At 47.9% G+C, this 20,414-nt stretch overlaps 1 protein-coding gene across 1 annotated transcript; it reads left to right on the top strand.

Annotated features, from left to right (window-relative positions):
* The first annotated feature begins 112 nt into the window (after positions 1–112).
* Positions 113–17,365, top strand: Umodl (Uromoduilin-like). Its single transcript, XM_063261334.1, has 9 exons — positions 113–852; positions 4,790–6,166; positions 7,472–7,677; positions 11,425–11,582; positions 12,481–12,717; positions 14,801–14,960; positions 15,384–15,498; positions 15,998–16,030; positions 17,014–17,365. The coding sequence occupies exons 1-9, from the start codon at positions 786–788 to the stop codon at positions 17,064–17,066; spliced, it is 2,406 nt and encodes an 801-aa protein (XP_063117404.1). The 5' UTR covers positions 113–785; the 3' UTR covers positions 17,067–17,365.
* The last annotated feature ends 3,049 nt before the right edge of the window (positions 17,366–20,414 follow it).

The following is a 20,414-nucleotide window of genomic DNA, read 5'->3' as shown; positions in this document are numbered from 1 at the left end:
CTCAGAAGAGCAGAGAACAGAGTCAGGGGCCCAGGGGCTGGGGACAGCGTCTAGCTGGGACGGGGGATGGGGGGAGCTCTAGTTTGTCCCAGCAGAGATGATTGTCCTTGGCTTGGCAGAGGCAGGTTTGGTGGTGACTGTGGTTGGGAACTCAGAGAAGCCTTCTATAGGAGATCAGGCTGCAGAAGGCCTTCTCCGTGGCTCCTCGCCGCGATCTTGATGAGAAGAGGTAGCCCATGGTTCTAAGCAGTTTATTGTCATGGCAGAAAGCGGATGTGTAAAACCATTCCCCACTTCTCAGGGTGGGCCTGGGATTAAATACCTTTTGCAGGGAGCAGTGTCTGGGAAGGGAAGCTTATTGGCTAAGCCCTCCAGGTACCTCATTAGCAGGGAGAACTCTGCTTTGAGCCTACATGACCACAGGAGATGTTCTTTTCTGTGAGAAGAATGGCATGTGTTCCAAGTCAGGTGTCTGACAGGGAGCTGGGAGTCGCCTAAGTCTCTGGTGCTGGGGACAGGGACGCTGGGTAGCCCAGAGTTCTGCCCTGCTATTCGTTAAAGGCTGACACCTAGGGTCCTTGGGGATAATTACTAGTTGGAACTGCAGTCCCCCAGAGGGCCACTGATTACAGCTGATGGGAAACAGTTTCTCCCCCTGCTCTGATTCCCCACCAGCATTGGTTCTAACGGTAAAAGCCCCAGGACCGTGTTGTCTTCTTGTCTGTTCCTTTGTTCAGGCTGCAGCTCCTTCCTAACCTCCCCCAGGACCACCCACCGGCACAGACATGGGCACCCACTGGTTTCTGCTGCTTCTGCTGCTACTCAGTGGGGACAGAACCTTCAACCTGCCTGGTGAGTACCCAACCCCTTCCCATCTCCCACTTGTAGCTCCTTTTCTGACTGGCCAGGGTGGGGAAGAACTTGCTAGAAATGCAGGTGATGCTTCTCCGGAGGTGGCTAAGGGATGCTCTGCCACGCCCTACTGAATCTCTTCAGCAGTCTGAAAGGCACAGGGCAGAGGCACCAGAGTTATAAAGACAGGATGACCTCCATGGCCCTGACCTCTCCCACACGTCGCTTCCAAAGCACCAGCTTATCTCTGCCTGTTTGACTCCTCCGTCTGTCTGTCCTACCCTTCCCCTGTCCTTTCCATCCGTGACAGGTTAATAACCTTGAGCTTTCAGCGGGCTGAGGGCCTAGGCATTCGGACTCTGTTGCTTTGCCCTCCTCTGGCAAGACCAGCACCCTGGTGCCTCGCAGTTTCAGAAAGGAAAGCATTCTGGGTTCTGAGTTCCTAGGTCGGTGGGAGGGAAGATCCAGGCACGACACCGCGTGTGTTACCAGCTCCCCGGGTCTGTGACTTGGACCGTGCACAGGCGCCTCTTTGACAGAGCCACGAAGAGGCAGGCATTAGTTAGCGTGCTGAAAGGAGCAGAGGCGTGGGTGATGGCATTGCTCTAGTTGCGGGGTTCCGCTCATGCGCTCTAGTTACGGGGTTCCGCTCACGGAGCACCTGCCTGAGCCTGCCCCAGGGCCAGCTTCTGTGAGGGCTTCTGTTGCCTGCCTTAGGCAATCTCAGGGTCAGCATCCCCGCTTCGCAATGAGGAAACCAAGGCTCAGAGTTACATGTTGATTTCCCTGTCCTCCCAGTCACACAGTAGGAACTGTCCCCAATCATGCAGTAGGGATTGCCCCCTAGACTCTGAAGTCTAGGTCACACGGCTTGGCTGAGGGTGGAGAGTCTCAGTTATCCTGAAGATAATTAAAATCCCAATCAGGTCTGGTAGACAAGCTGATTCTGAGATGTGTTAGAAAGGAGAAAGGGAGCGCAAGGCCCTGGGTTCGGTCCCCAGCTCCGAAAAAAAGAACCAAAAAAAAAAAAAAAAAAAAAAAAAAAGAAAGAAAGAAAGGAGAAAGGGAAGAAGGAAGTGACTGTGGCAGCCCAAACTTGTAATCCCAGCACTTGGGAGGTGGAAGCAGGTGGTTCAGATACTCAAGATCAGCCTTGGCTACAGTAAAACAAACAAACAAACAAACAAACAAAAAACAAAAAACCTAAAAGGATTGTAAAAGTATCCATGAGTGTGTGTGTGTGTGTGTGTGTGTGTGTGTGTGTGTGAGAGAGAGAGAGAGAGAGAGAGAGAGAGAGAGAGAGAGAGAGAGAGAGAGACCTTGGAAGAAGCATAAAGTTAGGTCAGAAGTGGTGGTATACGCTTGTAATCTCAGCCCTGAGAAGAGACGGTGAAAGGGTCAGACATCAGACTGGTGGCCTTATAGAGGACAGAGCAGGGTAAAGGAAGGTAGCAGGGTCCAAAGCCCTGGGCCATCAGCCCCCTTAAAGCCCTGGCTATTACTAGGATGTCAGATGCCCCGGAGCCAGAGTTGCAACATGCAACATGGGCACTGGGAATAGGACTCCGTCTTCTGGAAGAAGAACAAGTGCTTTTTTTTTTTTTAAGGTTTATTTATTTATTTCATGTATGTGAGTACACTGTCCACTGTCGCTGTCTTCAGACACACCAGAAGAGGGCATCAGATCCCATTACAGATGGTTGTGAGTCACCATGTGGTTGCTGGGATTTGAACTCAGGACCTCTGGAAGAGCAGTCAGTGCTCTTAACTGCTGAGCCGTCTCTCCAGCCCTAGCAAGTACTTTTAACTGTGAGCCATCTCTCTAGGCTGCCCCACCCCAAAGCAATTTTTTTTTATTTGAAGGACAAAATGGAAGACTAGGGGTAGAGGTGGGGGGAGATGTAAAGGAACAGATGTTGCTGACGTTGGTGCAGTGACACAGAAGTAAGCCAGCCAATGGAAAGACAGCAGGGAACCGCGCTGATTGCAAGACATATCAGTATGATTCGGCAGTGGGGAAAAGAGAGACTTCTGCAGAGGGACAGAGCAACTGGTCAATCACTTCAGAAAAAGCATGAAGTCAGATTGGGTGTCGTAGTGCGTGCCTATAATCCCAGCCCTGGGAAAGGGGAAGATCTGGATTTGAAGGTTAGCCTGGGCTACTCAAAACCCCGTCTCCAAAATATCCAAAAGAAAAAAAAAATAAAGCACGCAGTTCAAATGAGGTCTCAATGACAAGGTGTCTGCTCTGTTAGCCTGGGATTTCGTGGCTCCTCTAACACTGAGCCCAAGGAAATCATGCTGAGCGGGACATGGAGACCAGAGCAAGCTGTAGGCTTCCACAAGGTCACACAGGAAACAGACATTAGAACCAGCTGCCATCCCAAGCTTCTCTACTCTTTGCAAGCGTTCCAGGCAGCTGTTCCCCTATGGCGACTCCTCAGGTCTGCACAGGAGGAAGACCTTGGAGTATTGGTGAGACAGGGGCATGCAGATGTGCAAAGACCAAGGGCCAGCGCCTCTTCTGATGTAGTTGATGGGAAAGAGAGCTTGGCCCACTCGAGCTCACCTTCTATCTCTGAATCAGCTGACTGCTAGTTGCTAGGGATCTAGAGGAGGGCATCAGGTGATGGCCTGTTTCTGCCCTTTGCCCAGGGGAAGGAGCAAGCTTTCCTGGGGACCTGGTTCAGTGTATTCATGTGGGTTTTCCCCTCAAGGGACAGAGAGAGTGGCTCGGCTCAGTCTTGGAAATGAGGCGATGTTATTGTAAGCTTCACAGGGCAGCTGAGAAAAAAAGACTCAGGTCTTATGGATCGGGTCTCAAATGCAGCATCCCTACCTCCTAGGGGCGTGGCCTTGGACAGAATGCTCTATCTGTTTTAGCCTCAGTGTCAATGCCTGGTATGTAAGGATAATAGACCTTACCAAATTCAGTGAACAATCTGTGTGTCAATTCTGGTGCTTTAGACAAATGGGAGTAAACTATGTCAAGGTCATCCTGGATGCCTAATGTTTTTTATTTATTATATTTTAAGTACACTGTAGCTGTCTTCAGACACACTAGAAGAGAGCATCAAATCTCATTACAGATGGCTGTGAGCCACCATGTGGTTGCTGGGAATTGAACTCAGGACCTCTGGAAGAGCAGTCAGTGCTCTTAACCACTGAGCCATCTCTCCAGCCCCCACTAATGTTTGAAAACCAATTTATTATTATCATCAGTGTATGTGTGTGTGGTGGTGGGAGAAAGAGCACACACTACAGTACAGCTAGAAGTCAGACGGTGGACCTCAGAAGTGAGTTCTCTCTGATTATGGGGTTTGGGGATTAAACTCAGGTGTCAGTTCTGAGTATCATTTTTGCCTGATAAACCATCTTACTGATCCTGCAGAGAGACCGGGTTACTCTTTGACCAGAGTGGTTTGAACTCACAGAGATCCTCTTGCCTCTTGCCACTGAAGACACTGTTTCTAAGTAAACATCTAAGTCTTCTAGCTCTCACAATCTTTCCAGCACCCCCACCCAACCCCCACCCCAGCCTTTGGGTGAAAGGATGTGTTTTAGACCCATCAGTTGGGACTGGGCCCTTCAAAGTCAGTTCTCTGCGTTTTAACCAGTTGTGGCTTTCTGTAACGGCGTCCGTCTATTGCTGCTGCTGCTGACCGATGAGAGCCACACTTCTGTGTAGCTATCTATGAGGCGAGTATTTGGAATGACGAAGTTAGGAAAGCGCAGTAGTAGGCTCTTCTGCCAGCCACTGAAATCTATCAGGGTAGAGCTGGCACCGGATGAGCGTGGCTCTCCATACAGACTCGCCGCTGCTATTACTTTTATTGGGACTCCTCATCGGATGCGTGGGAGCCAGAGCGCCTGAGAAGCAGTAGGAGCATTAGGTCAGTGAGTGACTTTATTTTCATTGCTGTTCTGGTTTTTGCAGGCAGTGTTTTAGTCTGGGCGGTTGCCTCGGGTTTACGTTCCACAGAAGGCTCTGTGCTTGACGAGAATCTATCCTGCTCATCTACGAGTTCAGTTGTGCTTCACAGGTCAAAGGAATCCACATCTAAGTCCCAGGAACAGATGATATCACCCCAAAGCGGTAGTGAAACAGGGCCCACGGAGCGGACGGCCTCGACAGTGCACACAGCCGTCACGACAGTCACCAATGGTATGCCACAGTTAGATCCCACAGTGACCTCTACAGCAAAGGAGCCAGTAGGGTCATCCACAACCACAAAATTCACCTTGGCCACTTCAGCTGAGACCACACAGCCGAATCAAACTCCACCCTCATCAACACCAGACAAAGACACTGACACAAATGAACCTTTACCCACGGCGACCACGGCAACTATTGACACCTCTTCACCAACCATGACCACGGTAACTATCGACACCTCTTCACCAACCACAACCACACTGAGGACAACTGTACTTAGCACAACCACATCTGAGACTCAGGAAAGGGACACTACAACTGTACCCCCGACCCCAGTGACAAGCCCCACAACAAGTAAGCCACCCGACACACACCATAGCACAGTCACACAGACACCTTCCCAGCCACTACAGACTGGCTCTGATGTCGGCGTGACTGAACTCACAACACTGTCACCACCAAGGTCTATCACCACTGAAATGAGATCATCAGAGTCCCCAAACCCAGGGGAGACAGACGTGACCATGACGACACCTTTGTTGACACCTTCAGCGACACCTTCAATGGCATCAAGCACAGCAAAGCACACCATCCTGTCATCTGGAACTGGGACACCCACTGTGCCTGAGAAGTTAACTCTAACTCCACCCTCAACAACACCAGACAAAGTCATTGACACAATCAAACCTTTACCCGTGGCGACCACGGCAACTATTGACACTTCTTTACCAACCATGACCACGGTAACTATCGACCCTTCTTTACCAACCACAACCACACTGAGGACAATTGTACTTAGCACAACCACATCTGAGACTCAGGAAAGGGACACTACAGCTGTACCCCCGACCCCAGTGACAAGCCCCACAACGAGTAAGCCACTGGACACACACCATAGCACAGTCACACAGACACCTTCCCAGACAGTGCAGATGAGCTCAAGCAACAGCCTGGGTACAACCCAATCATCTGACCATTCCACAGGAATTGTTCCTAGCTCCTCAGAGACAACCAAATCCTCCACTTTGATTGGGACTGGAAAAGCACCCCCCAACTCTAGTCCGAGTGGTGGTTCAGGAGGTGGACCCTGTGCTTTGGATGAGGATCCAGACAGTACCGGAGGCTGTGCGTGCAAGGACAGCTACTATTCCCACTTGGGTAAGTGTGTACAAGCCGTTCCAGGAGGTTGTCGTTGTCTGCTGCTGCTGCTGTTTATCATCCTTCTCCTCCTCTTCCTCTTCCTCCTCCTCCCCCCTCCTTTTAAAGCTTCTCTTTTATTTTAATTTTATGTGTATGGATATCATGGAGTGACATGAATAACTCATGTGAGCAAACCACACAGATGGCAGGAACTAGAAAGGTCATGGAAGTCTGAGAAGGCCCAGAGGAATCCTGTCCAAAGGTTGGTAAGGCATTAGCATGAAATGATCACCACAAGCGATGTCTCGTGAGACAGCAGGCAGCTGTGCAGATGAGACCATACTGATGGGGGTTACAAGCATGTGTGGCGTGTCCAGCTTTGCACACGCGCAAACACGCACACGCATACGCACACACACACACACAGAGAGAGAGAGAGAGAGAGAGAGAGAGAGAGAGAGAGAGAGAGAGAAGGGTCTAGCTTCCTGCTTAGCATTGGAGAAGAACTCTGGAGACTGAAATTGGAGAGTAGCAGGAGTCACCTCCTTTTTAAGCTATATTCCTAGCCCTCACATTAGCTTTGAGACCCTGGTGGTAATCCCTTTTTTTTTTTTAAGATTTATTTATTTTTAAATAAGCAAGTACACTGTAGCTGTCTTCAGACACACCAGAAGAGGGCATCAGATCTCATTACAGATGGTTATGAGCCAGCATGTGGTTGCTGGGATTTGAACTCAGGACCTCTGGAAGAGCAGTCAGAGCTCTTAACCACTGAGCCATCTCTCCAGCCCCCTGGTGGTAATTCTTGGAAGAGAGATTCTAAGGACTTGTGAGGGCCGAGAATCAGAATCCCAGAACTCAAAAGATGGTTCTTGGGATCCATGTGTGTGAGAATCTGTATTTAAATATATTTATTTTTCCTGGTGTTTCAAATTTCAAGTCAGGTTTCTCTGGGTAGCCCTGGCTATCCTAGAACTTGCTCTGTAGACCAGGCTGTCCTCAAATTCATAAAAATCTGGCTGCTTCTATCTCCTGAGTGCTAGGATTAAAGACATGCACTCCTATGCCCAGATATGCTTAAATTTTTTGGTGTGTTAGTATAGTGTGTGTGTGTATGTGTGTGTGTATTAGGGGCACACATGCCATGGTGTACATGCGGAGGTCAGAGGACAACTTTGTGAGTCAGATCTCTTTCTACTTTATGTGGGCTCTAAGAATTGAACTCAGGTCTCCATGGTAAGCCTTTACCTACTCACGGCAGGATCTCAGGGCATCCTCCCGGATCCTCAGGAGACCCCACCTCTGGCTCTTGTTCCTCTGCAGAACTATCTAGAGAGATAGCGACCCTGCGCTGCAGGCCACAGGACATTGAGGTGTCGCTCAGGAGCTGCTTCCTGAAGACTCAACACTGGGTCCTGAAGCAAGATGCCTTCGAGAAATGTTTCAGTAGCAATACGACAGAAGAGGGTCATCGGGTCCGGGTCTTTCAGTTGGAGAAGAAGGAGGGAACTTGTGGACTCCACATCTCTGTAAGCTGACCGGGATTTAAGAGGCTGTGGGAGGGTCTTGGCCAGCTATGGGCGGGTCTTGGCCAGCTATGGGCGGGGCTGGGAAAGGAGAGGTTGGGTAACTTTGGTGGACTCAAATCTTTGCCATCAGACAATCGCTGACGAAGAAAAAGACCAAGTCTCCAGACTGGGAAATCCTTTCTTTGCACGTGCTGTGTTTGCTGAGTTGGAATATTGATTGGTTCCCGAACTGTTGGCCATGAAACACTGTAAAATAGTTAGCTACAAGCAGTTGTTTATTGATTTCCGGCCAAATGCCAAGTCTATCAAATAATTTTTAATGGTTCTAATCCTGAAAGGTTTTCCACTGTAGACGAGTGATCAATGGCTCAGAGAACTTAAGAGACTTTCTCAAATTGCAGTTTGAACTTGAGGTAACTCTCCTGCCTCAGCCTCCTGAGTCCTGGGATTACATGGTTGCACCAGCATACAGAGATTAGTTTCGTAAACAAAGCATAACTCACATAAATAATAGAATGCCCTCGAACAACAACAGCGCCCCTAAAACCTCGGTCTCATCGTCAGACCTCAGCTCACTCTCCTGTTTTTTTTGTTTTTTTTTTTTTGCTTGTTTGTTTTTGTTTTTGTTTGTTGTTTTATTTTGTGTTTTTTTTTCAGTGTCAGAGACTCAATGTGTGCTACACAAATACTCTACAACCAAGATACATTCCCCAACCCTAGGAGCTGAAATTCTTTTCAAAAATTTATTTTGTTTTGAGACATTATCTCACTATTTAACCTTGGCTGGTATGGAACTCACTGTGTAGAGCAGGCTAGCCTGAAACTCACCAAGATCCATCCGCTTCCACCTCTCGGTGCTGGGATTAAATGTGTCCCACACCCAGCCCAGATTTAGAATTCTTTTTTCTTTTTTGAGGGGGGTGGTCTTTCTATGTGGCCCTGGGTGTCCTGAAACTCTCTATGTAGATCAGTAGACCAGGCTGGCCTCTGCCTCCCAAGTGATGGAATTTAAGATATACCGTTACACTCAACTTGGAATTCCTTTTTTTTTTAAGATTTATTTATTTTTATTTATATGAGTACACTGTAGCTGTCTTCAGACACACCAGAAGAGGACATCGGATCTCATTACAGATGGTTGTGAGCCACCATGTGGTTACTGGGAATTGAACTCAGGACCTCTGGAAGAGCAGTCAGTGTTCTTAACCACTGAGCCATCTCTGCAGCCCCCCAACTCGGAATTCTTAACAGCTCGGCGTCCCCCCCAAATAGATTCTAAAATGCAAATTCAGACCTATAATTCAAGAATTCAGGAAGCTGAGATTGGAGGATTGCAGGACTCTGGACAGCCTGGGCTACAGAGCAAAATGCTCTCCCTGGAATGGAGAGATGGCTCAGCAGTTAAGAGTTGATACTTCAGAGGGCCCCCCAAGTCCTCTCAGCACCAGCAGTTCACACTTGCTTCAAATCCAGATCCAGCCAATTTGAGGCCCTCCTCTGTCCTCTCTGGACACCTGCAATGTTGTGCACACACCCACAGAGAGATACACACAGGTACATGATTGCTAAGACAAGCATAGGGGAGTGTCAGGGCAGGGAGGCGGGCAGGAGCGGCGGATGGGCGGGGACACCCTCATAGAAGAAGGAGGAGAGGGGGGATAGGGGGTTTGTGGAAGGGAAACCGGGAAAGGGGATAACATTTGAAATGTAAATAAATAAATAAAAAAATCCAACCAAAACAAAGGAATACACTATTTTTATGTCAGTGAGAAAAAAATAATCATATAAAAGTTCTCTCTCAAGACAGCCACCATCACCCCAAAATAACAATAAAACAAGCCAGATGTGGTGGCACGTGCTAATAAGCTCGGCGCTTGGGAAGCGGAGGCAGGAGAGGGTTCAAGGCTATCTTTGGCTATATAGTTGGAGACTAATTTGGGCTACATGATGCCCTGTCTCAAAAACAAGGTAAGATCGGGATTGGGGATTTAGCTCAGTGGTAGAGCGCTTGCCTAGGAAGCGCAAGGCCCTGGGTTCGGTCCCCAGCTCCGGGGGGGGGGGGGGAACAAAAAAAACCAACAACAACAACAAAAAAAACCAACAACAACAAAAAAAACAAGGTAAGATCAAAATAAGCATTGGCATCTAAGAACCACGGGATAAGAACCCCCTTTGGCACTCTCGGTTCGATTCCCACTACCGTATAAATTGGGCACTGTGGCACAAACTGGTAACCCTGGCACTGGGAGGTGGAACCCAGTGGAATCCTATGTGGGTCAATGGACTCAAGACCATCCTTAGCTACATAGTCACTAAGGCTAGCCTGAGCTACATGAGACTCCGTTTCAAGAAAAGAAACGTAGGGGGTTGGGGATTTAGCTCAGTGGTAGAGTGCTTGCCTAGGAAGCGCAAGGCCCTGGGTCCGAAAAAAAGAACCAAAAAAAAAAAAAAAAAAGAAAAGAAAAGAAAAGAAGAGAAAAGAAAAGAAACGTAGGCACCACGGCATGAAAGTGTTGGGCCCCAGAGCCGGAGTGACGTTGGGTTTAAGCTTCGCTGCTTGCTTTGTACTTCTCTAAACCTTTCTGAGCCTTCATTTTACTCATTCATAAAATGGGGCTGATAACAAAGCTGTGTTCAAGCCACAGGACCAGGCTCAAAGAGTTCAGCTATTAATTTTATTTTAATAAACATCTTGTTGTTGCCTATATTAAAAATAGGTAAGCTTGGGGCTGGAGAGATGGCTCAGTGATTAAGAGCACTGACTGCTCTTCCCAGAGGTCCTGAGTTCAAATCCCAGCAACCACATGGTGGCTCACAACCACCTGTAATGAGAGCTGATACCCTCTTCTGGTGTGTCTGAAGACAGCGACAGTGTGCTCATATATTTAAAAAAAAAAAAATAGGTAAGCTTTTATCCTGCGCTAGTGCGGGCACCGTAGGGCCATATGGCACTGTGGGAAACTTTTATCTCATTGGCTCTGGTTCCAGCTCGTCACTGCTCCACGCTGCCTACAAGTACTCTCAGACCCAGGCGGTCCGCAAGCCATTCCAGCGTGGGACCCCACGCTGGTCCCTAGATAGAGTTAGTTCTGGCACTGGAGGGCCATATGGAACTAACCATAATTTATCTCTGGTTAGTATCTCTCCTGGAGGCTCTCTGTTAACCGGGAACTCTCTGGTTCCAGCTACCTGCTAAAATCGGGGCTCCAGAAGTCCAGCATGGGCTGCCTATGCCGCCTCCCTGCCACGGACTTTGCCCACACTCCCAACAACGGCCCCCTGGTAGTTAAGGAATAGACTCCCAACTACCTGGTGAAATCAGGACTCAATAAACTAATTTATCAATCATATTTATATGTTAAATTCTCAATCCACAATACATCCACACATTAAACTCACAACCAAATGATAATGATATAAACTGCCCACCTAGATAAGATAAATTGACCTATAGAAATCTACTCCTTAAGAAATACTCATAACTACCTAGGGCCATTCAAGACTACCTGGATCTGGGTCGTCCTTCCCTGTCTCCATCTTGATTCTCCCCCTCTCCCCTTCTCTCCCGCCTTACAAAAACTTTGTTCCTGCTTTACTTTTTACTGTCCAATCCTGGGCCTTGAGCTAACTTATGCCAGAGCTCACCTACATATAGACAAACTCCATCTTGTAGCTAGAGAGGATGAGTGAAGGTGTTTACTCCAGGGACTTATGGGTAATGGCTGCTCACCTACCTGTCTTTTCTAGACCAACAGCAGCCATGCCCTGCACTCTTTGGATGTGCACCTTGAACAGGCTCTCCCTGGCTCCAACAGCACTGCCTTTAGAGTGCTTCACTTCAGCTGTGCCTATCCACTGGCCGTGAACGTCAGCAAACCTGTATCCTACCAGGAGGTCTCCATCCCGTGAGTATAATGCCCAGTCAGCTGTCTCTGCAGCTAGCCCTGGGATGCCCTGAGTTCTCATTGCTATCTCTAACGCAGGCCAGAGAGGTACATGTTCATCTGGCATATGTAAGCACCTCTCACACAGAGGGAGACTGCTTGTGAAAAGAAATGCAGTGCTGGTTGCCTATGTAAATCACCATGGAGTTAGAGAGCTGCCAAGGTCTTGGGGACCTATGATGTAGCACTTCATCTTTTTAGGTGGTCCATAGGAAGGTTAAAAGATTTAGCCCTGGGCTGGAGAGATGGCTCAGCGGTTAAGAGCACCGACTGCTCTTCCAGAGGTCCTGAGTTGAATTCCCAGCAACCACATGGTGGCTCACAACCATCTGTAAAGAGATCTGATGCCCTCTTCTGGTGTGTCTGAAGACAGCTACAGTGTACCTATATATAATAAATGAATGTTGGTATTAAAAGAGTGTGCTACATTTCATTTGTTTAATTTTAAATTCAATTATGAGATTTTATTCGTTTTTTGAGACAGGGTTTCTCTACATAACGGCCTTGTCCTGGAACTGTCTTTGTAGAGTAGGCTGGCCTTGAACTCACAGAGGTTGCCTGCCTCTACCTCCTGAACCCTGGGATCACTGCCGCTTGGCATTCTGGGTTTTTTTTTTTTTTCCTTTTCTATTTTTCGGAGCTGGGGACAGAACCCAGGGCTCTACCACTGAGCTAAACCCCCAGCCCCCTGGGGTTTTTTAACATGGGTTACAGGGCTTGATCTGCTGTGCAGTAACGTAAGCTGTCCTGGTCCTGTGTTTGCAACTCAGTGACCTCGAGAGTACGTCAGAAGGTGAAGATGTGTCCTTCTTCTCTGGGAGGTTTCATGGTGCTCATTCTCGTTCCTCTCTGGATACAGCTCCATCCATGTTCCAAATACCGGGGAGACTGTCATCATCCTGAACATCTTCACGGACTCTGAACTCTCCGCTCCGATCAAGAACAGTACAGCTGCTGTCGGCATGCCTCTCTACGTGGTTCTCACGTCCACCAACACTGACCCTGACCGGTTTGCCCTGGTAGTTAACGAGATCTTTGCAAGTACCAACTTCTCCAACACAGAGGCTAAGGCCACCTATCACTTTGTGAAGGAGAGGTAAAGTCCGTCAGGCTTGGGCTGTGATTTACTCGGTTTCTTTTGTACCCTAGCCTCCTTTCTGTAGTCCAGGGGTGAAAGGAACTTTTTTTATTCTTTTTTTTTTTTCGGAACTGGGGACCGAACCCAGGGCCTTGCGCTTGCTAGGCAAGCGCTCTACCACTGAGCCAAATCCCCAACCCCTAAAAGGAACTTTTATTCTCCCGGCATAATTGTTGTCTTGGGGCTTACTGCTGAATAAGCTCACCCTTTCTAGATCTTTGAGATTCTTCTACACCCTGACAAACAAACACGGGAAGCAAGGAAAGGGCCGGTGAGTATCTGCTGAGTGAACCCTTTCAGCTTCACTTTACAGATGAGGAAACTGAGGCTCAGGGAGAGTGAAACCTGCTCAAGATCTCACAGCCAAGAGGCGACATTCATTTCTTCTGTTCTTCTCCCCTTCCCCAAACAGTTACCGAGGACCTAGAGGGATGAGTTAAAAAATAATGCCAACATTTCAGCGTGCTACCTGCTGTCATACATGAAGTACATTATGCGCAGTAGCAAACAGCAAAGAATGTCATAGCACCTGTCCCGTGCCAGGCACAGTTTGAGCCACTTCACATATATCAGTTAATTTAAATCTCACACACGACGGTGTAGTTCTATTTTGATTCCCATCTTACTCAAGGAGAAAGCAAGGCTTAGCTCAGGTGTTGGTGGGCGGATCGCTTTGCTAAGTGTTGAGCATGCTAAGACAAGAGCTGGGTCTCTTAGCGAGCTGTGGTAGCCTAGGCCCCAGATCCAAGCACTTCGAAGGCTGAGGCAGGGGAATTATAGTACCAGGCTAGCCAAGTAAGGCAGCAAGACCCTATTTTTTTTTTTTGGGTTCTTTTTTTCGGAGCTGGGGATTGAACCCAGGGCCTTGCGCTTCCTAGGCAAGCACTCTACCACTGAGCTAAATCCCCAACCCCAAGACCCTATTTTAAAAAATAATAATTATTGGGGGCTGGAGAGATGGCTCAGAGGTTGAGAGCACTTCCAGCGGTCCTGAGTTCAATTCCCAGCAACCACATGACTCACAACCATCTGTAATCTCTTCTGGCCTGCAGGCATATATGCAGCCAGGACACCACATACATAATAAATCAATAAATCTTAACAACAACAACAACAATAATAAATTATCTGGACATGGTGATGCATGCCTGTAACCCAAGTTCTCAGACAGAATAGGGGCTTAAAGGCTAGCTTCAGCTATGTAGTGAATTCCAGACCAGCCTGGTTTGCATGAGATCGTGACTCAAAATTGGCAAGAGAATGAATATCTCCTTTTTGTACCACGTTTTATTCATGTTGACAATAGTCTTCATAGCGAATAGTGGATTACCCATCTACTTACAGATCACAAAAGAACCCCACGTAGGATCATTCCCCCCCCCCCCCCCCCCGTGCAGATGGGAGAGCAGCAGGCTCAGAGTCTGGTGAAGGAGTGCTCACACTGCTGAATTTGTCCTAGTGTGCAATTAGCCTCTCCTGTATTCCGAAGGCTCTGGGGTTCCTACCTAGGGCCAGCAGCCTGCACAAATAGCTCTCTGGCCCAACCTTGAAGACCTACCTAATATCTCCAAACCTCAGTTTCCTCCTTGTTTAAAAACAAAAGAGCGGGGCAGGGGTCAGGAGAGATGGCTTGGCAGTTAAAAGCACTTGCTGCTCTCCCACAGGACTTGGTTTAGGTCCCCAGCACTCACATGGTTGCCCACAATCATCTGAAACTTCTGTTCCGTGTCTTGGGACAGCCTCTTCTGACCTCTGGGGACACTGAATTCCTGTGGTACACACACTACAGGCAAACACTGACAGACAAAATAAAATAAAATAAACCTTGAAAAATGGAAAGCAGTCAAAAGCATGGTCTTCCTCAGAGCATTGATGTAGGGAATGAAACTAAATAAGCCGTGTGAAGTTAGTTCTCAGGCAGAGAACCAGTACCCATTTTTACACAGGGACAAGTTAAAGTGGCAGAAATCAAACCGTGTCCATACCATGGGCCCCAAACCTGGGTCCCAAAGATGGATACGTGGTCTTCTTCTTCTTGCAGCTGCCCAGTCCGGGGCCGGATGCTCCGGGATTTGAGCAATGGGGTCTCCATGTTTGTGACACTGGCCTTCACTCTCTCACGATTCTTGAATAGTGACATGCTTTACCTACACGCCCGAGTGACCCTCTGTGACAAGCAAGTGGGACGACCATGCCAACCGGTAAGTAGACTTTCTGCAGGCCAGCAGTGCGGCTGGGACTGAACCAAGGGCAGTTATGGGATTGTGTGGTGGTTTCATTTTCTAGGGACCAGATTTGTAGGGAGAGTTAAGGGCTGGGATCTGTGAAGACCTACATCTTTTTTTTTTTTAAGATTTATTTATTTTTATTTATATGAGTACACTGTCGCTGTCTTCCGGCACACCAGAAGAGGGCATCAGATCCCATTACAGATGGTTGTGAGCCATGATGTGGTTGCTGGGAATTGAACTCAGGACCTCTGGAAGAGCAGTCAGTGCTCTTAACCACTGAGCCATCTCTCCAGCCCAAAGAGAATGAGTGAACTTATTTGGGCCATGGGGTGGCAGAGCATGAGTCTTTGAAGTCCTGTGGAAAAGTCCCCAAAGTTGTCTTGTCACTCACAGGCTTGTAGTGGAAAGAATCCTCTGAGGAGAAAGTCACCCTGGGATGCTCGAGCTGGGACCCAGATGGAGCCTAGCAGTGGCAAGTGGATCGTGTTTGGACCTCTTCTAATAAGCGGTACATGGATAAACCAGAAAAGGGCATCCAATCCCCTGGAACTGGAGTCACAGATGGTTGTGAGCCACCATGTGGTTGCTGGGATTTGAACTCAGGACCTCTGGAAGAGCAGTCAGTGCTCTAACCACTGAGCCATCCCTCCAGTCCCTCTAGACTTTCCATCTCCTTTCCTGTCACATCAACTCAGCCTTCTCAAGTTATCTTCCATGCCGAGCTCAATTTGATCATTTTTCTTGTCCTGGAACACCCTTTTGTCTTTCTCTATTGTAAGAGTACTTTAACCCTCACTGGGAAATTCCACACCTTTAGTAAATCAATCCAGATGTGTCTTCTCACACTTCTGAGTCCCAGCTTTCAAAACAACAAACAAACAAACAAACAAACAAACAAACAAAGCAGCCTCCCTTGTGCCACCCCGATGGGATGAAGGGTGAGTGTTCTGGCCATGTCCTGTGTGAGGGGCGCTTTGAACTCAGTCTCTGTTTTTGTGTGGTTACAGAGTCCAGAGCCTCCGGCAGCAGGAGCTCAGCAGGTTGGTATAAAGGGATTGCTTTAGGGGAAAAAGGTCGAATGTCACATGGGTTCTCTAGGAGTACACAGGGGGTCTAGGCTGGTGCTGACCTTGGATACTGTTTCTGCTCTGAGGTATGTGACCCCGATGTCGATTAACCTCCTGAGTCTCAGTTGGAGGGTACATGGCAGAGTTAACGTGAGGCCTTATCCTGCCTCAAACTCTGACACTACCCAGAAATGACTCAGAGTGAGCGGTTGAAGGTTTAAAATGCAAAGGGCACAGTGTAGCATTCTGGAGCCCGGAAGTTTAGAATCAGCCTGTGCAAGATAGTGAGACCCTACTTGACACTTGACATAAAAGCCAGGCATAGAGGTTTATCCTATAATCCTAGCACTTAGGAGATACAGGCAGGAGAATCAAGTGTTCAAAGCTATCCTTGGCTACAGAGCAAATGTGAGACCAGCCTGGACTATGTGTCTTAAGGCAAAAGAAGAAACGAAACAAACACAACAAAACACAATAACACTCCAAACTGAGGTTGCTTAGTGGGGAGAGGGGCTTGCTGCTAAGTTTGATTATATGAGTTTATCCCTGGGAATCATGTTTAGTAGGAGAGAATCAGGAAAAGATGTCCTCTGACTTCCACATGTACCCCATGACTTGCAATCAATCAATCAGTCAGTCAATCAATCAACCATTCAATCAATCAATGTAATAAAATTTAAAACTCTCCCAGACCCTTAAAGCTCCTCAAATCCCACTTTTAAATATTTATTTTACTTACATTATGTGTACATGTGTGTGTGTGTGTATACTGTGTGCACATGAGTGCTGGCACCCAGGGATGCCAGAGGTGTGATCATCCTGGAACTGATCTGTCCTATGTGGGTGCTGGAAATCAAGCGGAAGTCCTCTGTAAGAGCAGCCAGTGTTCTTAACTACTGAGCCACCTCTCCAGCCCTTTTAATACTATTTTGCAACCATTTCTTTCTTTCCTCCAGGAGCCTGGATAGCCATCTTTCTCCTGATCGTGACTGGCTGGATGCTGGAATAAAATCTGACCCAGCCTCCGGAGGCCAACCCTAGAGATTAGTGTGTAGTTTACTTGCAGAGACAAGGGTGGAGTGGGGGAAGAGTTAGCCAAGGCAGGTAGTGTGGCCTCTGTTAGGTACCCGAGAAGCTGCGCATGGGCCAGCGTGTAGCTGTGAGGAACGTGGCTGCTGCACAATGGCCTGTTGCTTATTCGTCAAACCTTCTTCAACGGGGACTCCTGGGGGAGGGATGTGATTACACTGCTCAATACGATGGGGGGAAGAGTAGAGAACTTGTGTTCAATAAACACGAGAAATTCTACCTTTTCTGATTCCTGTCTGTATAATCTGAGCAGAATGATTCAGTGTTCTAGGTCAATGGGGTGAATGATTGATGATTGGAGGTGGTACAGGGAGAGAGAGAGAGAGAGAGAGAGAGAGAGAGAGAGAGAGAGAGAGAGAGAGAGAGAGAGAGACAGAGAGAGAGAGAGAGAGACAGAGAGAGAGAGAGACAGAGAGAGAGAGAGACAGAGAGAGAGACAGAGAGAGAGACAGAGAGAGAGTGTGTGGTGTATGCACGCGTGCATACCTGTGTGAAAATCACTTTATTCTCTATGGGGCTTCATCTCCACACATGTAGAGTGCAAGTGTTTGACCAGAGACCTCTGCTTCACTGTGGGAACCATTCCCAGGATGTCCTTGGACCTTGGTCTGCTGACTCCACTTTCTCTTCCTTCCTTCCTTCCTTCCTTCCTTCCTTCCTTCCTTCCTTCCTTCCTTCCTTCTCCCCCTCCCTCCCTCCCTCTCTCTCTCTCTCTCTCTCTCTCTCTCTCTCTCTCTCTCTCTCTCTCTCTCCTGTAAAATGATCAAAACTGTTCAGTTCCAGAATGAGAGTTAAACGCACTTATATAATGTTGCCCAAGCCTTTTCGTCCTATCCCTTGGTTATTCCAAGCCTTATCAGCCCCCCTTTCATAGTTGAGGGTAGATATAGCAACAGTCGTTTTGCTACCATCCCAAACCAGAATCTATTACATCCCTGGGACTGTGTTACACCCTGGGGATTCAACAGCTAAGGGGATCTTAGCATACCAGTGGCCAGAGGACTGAGGCTGGAGGATTATCTTGAGTCTGAGGCCAGCCCGGGTTGTATGTCAGGACCCTGCCTCAAACAAACAAACAATCAAACAAACAAAATCCCACAAAAAGGTGCGACTCAGCAGTAGAGCCTTTGCACAGCATATACAAGAGCTTGTGCTGGATTCTCAAAACCACAGTAAACAAACTCAAACAACCCCCAGACATATGCCAAGAAAAAGCAATCGGAAAACGGAAGCTAGATCCAGTGGTGCATGTCTGACATCACCACTCAGGAGAGCTGGAGTCAGGAAGATCAGGAGTTCAAATTCATCCTGAGTTTGCTCAGCTACGTAGTGAATTTGCCAGCCTGAGCTTCACGGAATCTTGTCCAAAACAAACGGCAAACTCAAGGAGTACTGAAGACTGATTAAAAAACAAACAAAAACAAACAAACAAACCCAAACCAAAACAACAACAAAAAAGTTGTCAGCTAAATCTAGCTTGGGGAGCCAACAAGTTTATTGGGGTTACTGATAGGAGCATAGGGGAAGGTTTATTTCCAGGAACTTAGTTGACTCAAAGGTGGACACATCAGCAAGAGGCCCTCCCTGCTATGGGGGAAGCCACAAAGGCTACATCCCTGGAGCAGCCTGCCCAAAAGGTAGCTGTACCAAAACCTCTTCCCCAGTGGCCATTGCTTATACAATCTTGGGAGGGCTCTGTGAGTGTTGGAAGTTTCGTCAGCACCCTGAACCTTGGAATTTTTCGTAGCTTTCTTAGGAGCCTTCCTCTTCCCTCCAGGATAGAGTGCTTCAGTTGGAGGCAGTAGCTATGCAACAGTAAAAAGCAGAATAAAAATTCCATTTATGGGCCTGGGTATGACCGTGCAGACCTTTAATCCCAGCACTTGGGAAGCGCAGACATGCAGAGCACTACGACTTGGGGACCAGGCTGGTTCACATCGTGAGTTCTGAGACCTCGTCTCAAAAACTATACGAAAAGAGACAGGTGGGTGGCTGGAGAGAGAGATTTAAGCAGCTAAGAGTACTCGTTGCTCTTGCAGCGGGCCCAGGTTTGATTCCCAGGACCCACCAGGCAGCTCACAATCGTCTGTAACTCCAGCTCCAGGTGATCTGATACCCTCTTCTGGCCTCTCTCTGGGCATTGCACGCTCATGGTGCACTTACTCTTTAATTGATTATTTTTTGTTTTGTGTACATAGGTGTTTTATCTGCATGTACATCTAAGTTAAAGTCAGCAGTATTTGTTTGAGAATAAGTGCACGTGTACATAATGCATGCTCACGGACATGTTTACCGTAGGACCCCGTGGTGGGTGGTATAGGAATGGCCCCCCGTAGACTTGTATGTTTAAATGCTTGCCCCATAGGATGTGGCCTTGTTGGAGGAAGCGTGTCACTATGAGGGCAGGCTTTGAGGTCTCCTATGCTCAAGACATGCCAGTGTGACACAGTCTCCTGCTACCTGCCCATCAAGATGTAGAACTCTCAGCTCCTTCTCCAGCACCATGTGTGCCTGCACGCTGCCGTGCTTCCCGCCTTGACAATAACGGGCTAAACTTCAGAAACCGTGAGCCAGCCCCAATTAGATGCTTTCCTTTACAAGACTTGCCTTGGCTATAGTGTCTCTTCACAGCAATGAAACTGAGACAGAAGCATATATAGTTTAGAGGATAAATATGTGGGGTCAGTTATCTTCTGCTTTTGTGTGGGTCCTGGGGATTGAATCTGCCGTGAGTCCGCACAACAAGCGCTTTACCCACGGAGCCATCTTGACATTTCTCTCAGTTCTTTCTGAAACCAGGTTTCATTTATGGATCAGGCTGTCCTTGAACTTGCACCCCTGCATTCCACTCTTCCCATTCTATTTGGTTAAATGGGAAAGTTATGTTTAACCAAGTCTAACATTTAATAAAAATTATATGTATGAATATTCTTTGTTTCTAGATAGCATCTCTTGATGTAGCCCTGGCTGTGCTGGGATTTGCTATATAGACAAAGCTCTCCTCAAACGTATAGAGACCCACTTGTCTCTGACTCAAGAGTGCTGGGATTAAAGATATGAGTCACCGGGATTGGGGATTTAGCTCAGTGGTAGAGCGCTTGCCTAGGAAGCGCAAGGCCCTGGGTTCGGTCCCCAGCTCCGGAAAAAAAAAGAACCAAAAAAAAAAAAAAAAAAAGGCACCATGCTTAGCTGGGAATGAGTGTTTCGCCTGTATGTATGTAAACAGTACTACTTGTATGTTTGGTACCCACAGAGGCCAAACCAAGGG

Source organism: Rattus norvegicus, chromosome 5, assembly GCF_036323735.1.
Source record: "Rattus norvegicus strain BN/NHsdMcwi chromosome 5, GRCr8, whole genome shotgun sequence".
Classification (NCBI taxonomy): Eukaryota; Metazoa; Chordata; class Mammalia; order Rodentia; family Muridae; genus Rattus; species Rattus norvegicus.
Note: the sequence above shows the minus strand (reverse complement) of the source record. Positions and strands in the feature narration are given on the sequence as shown.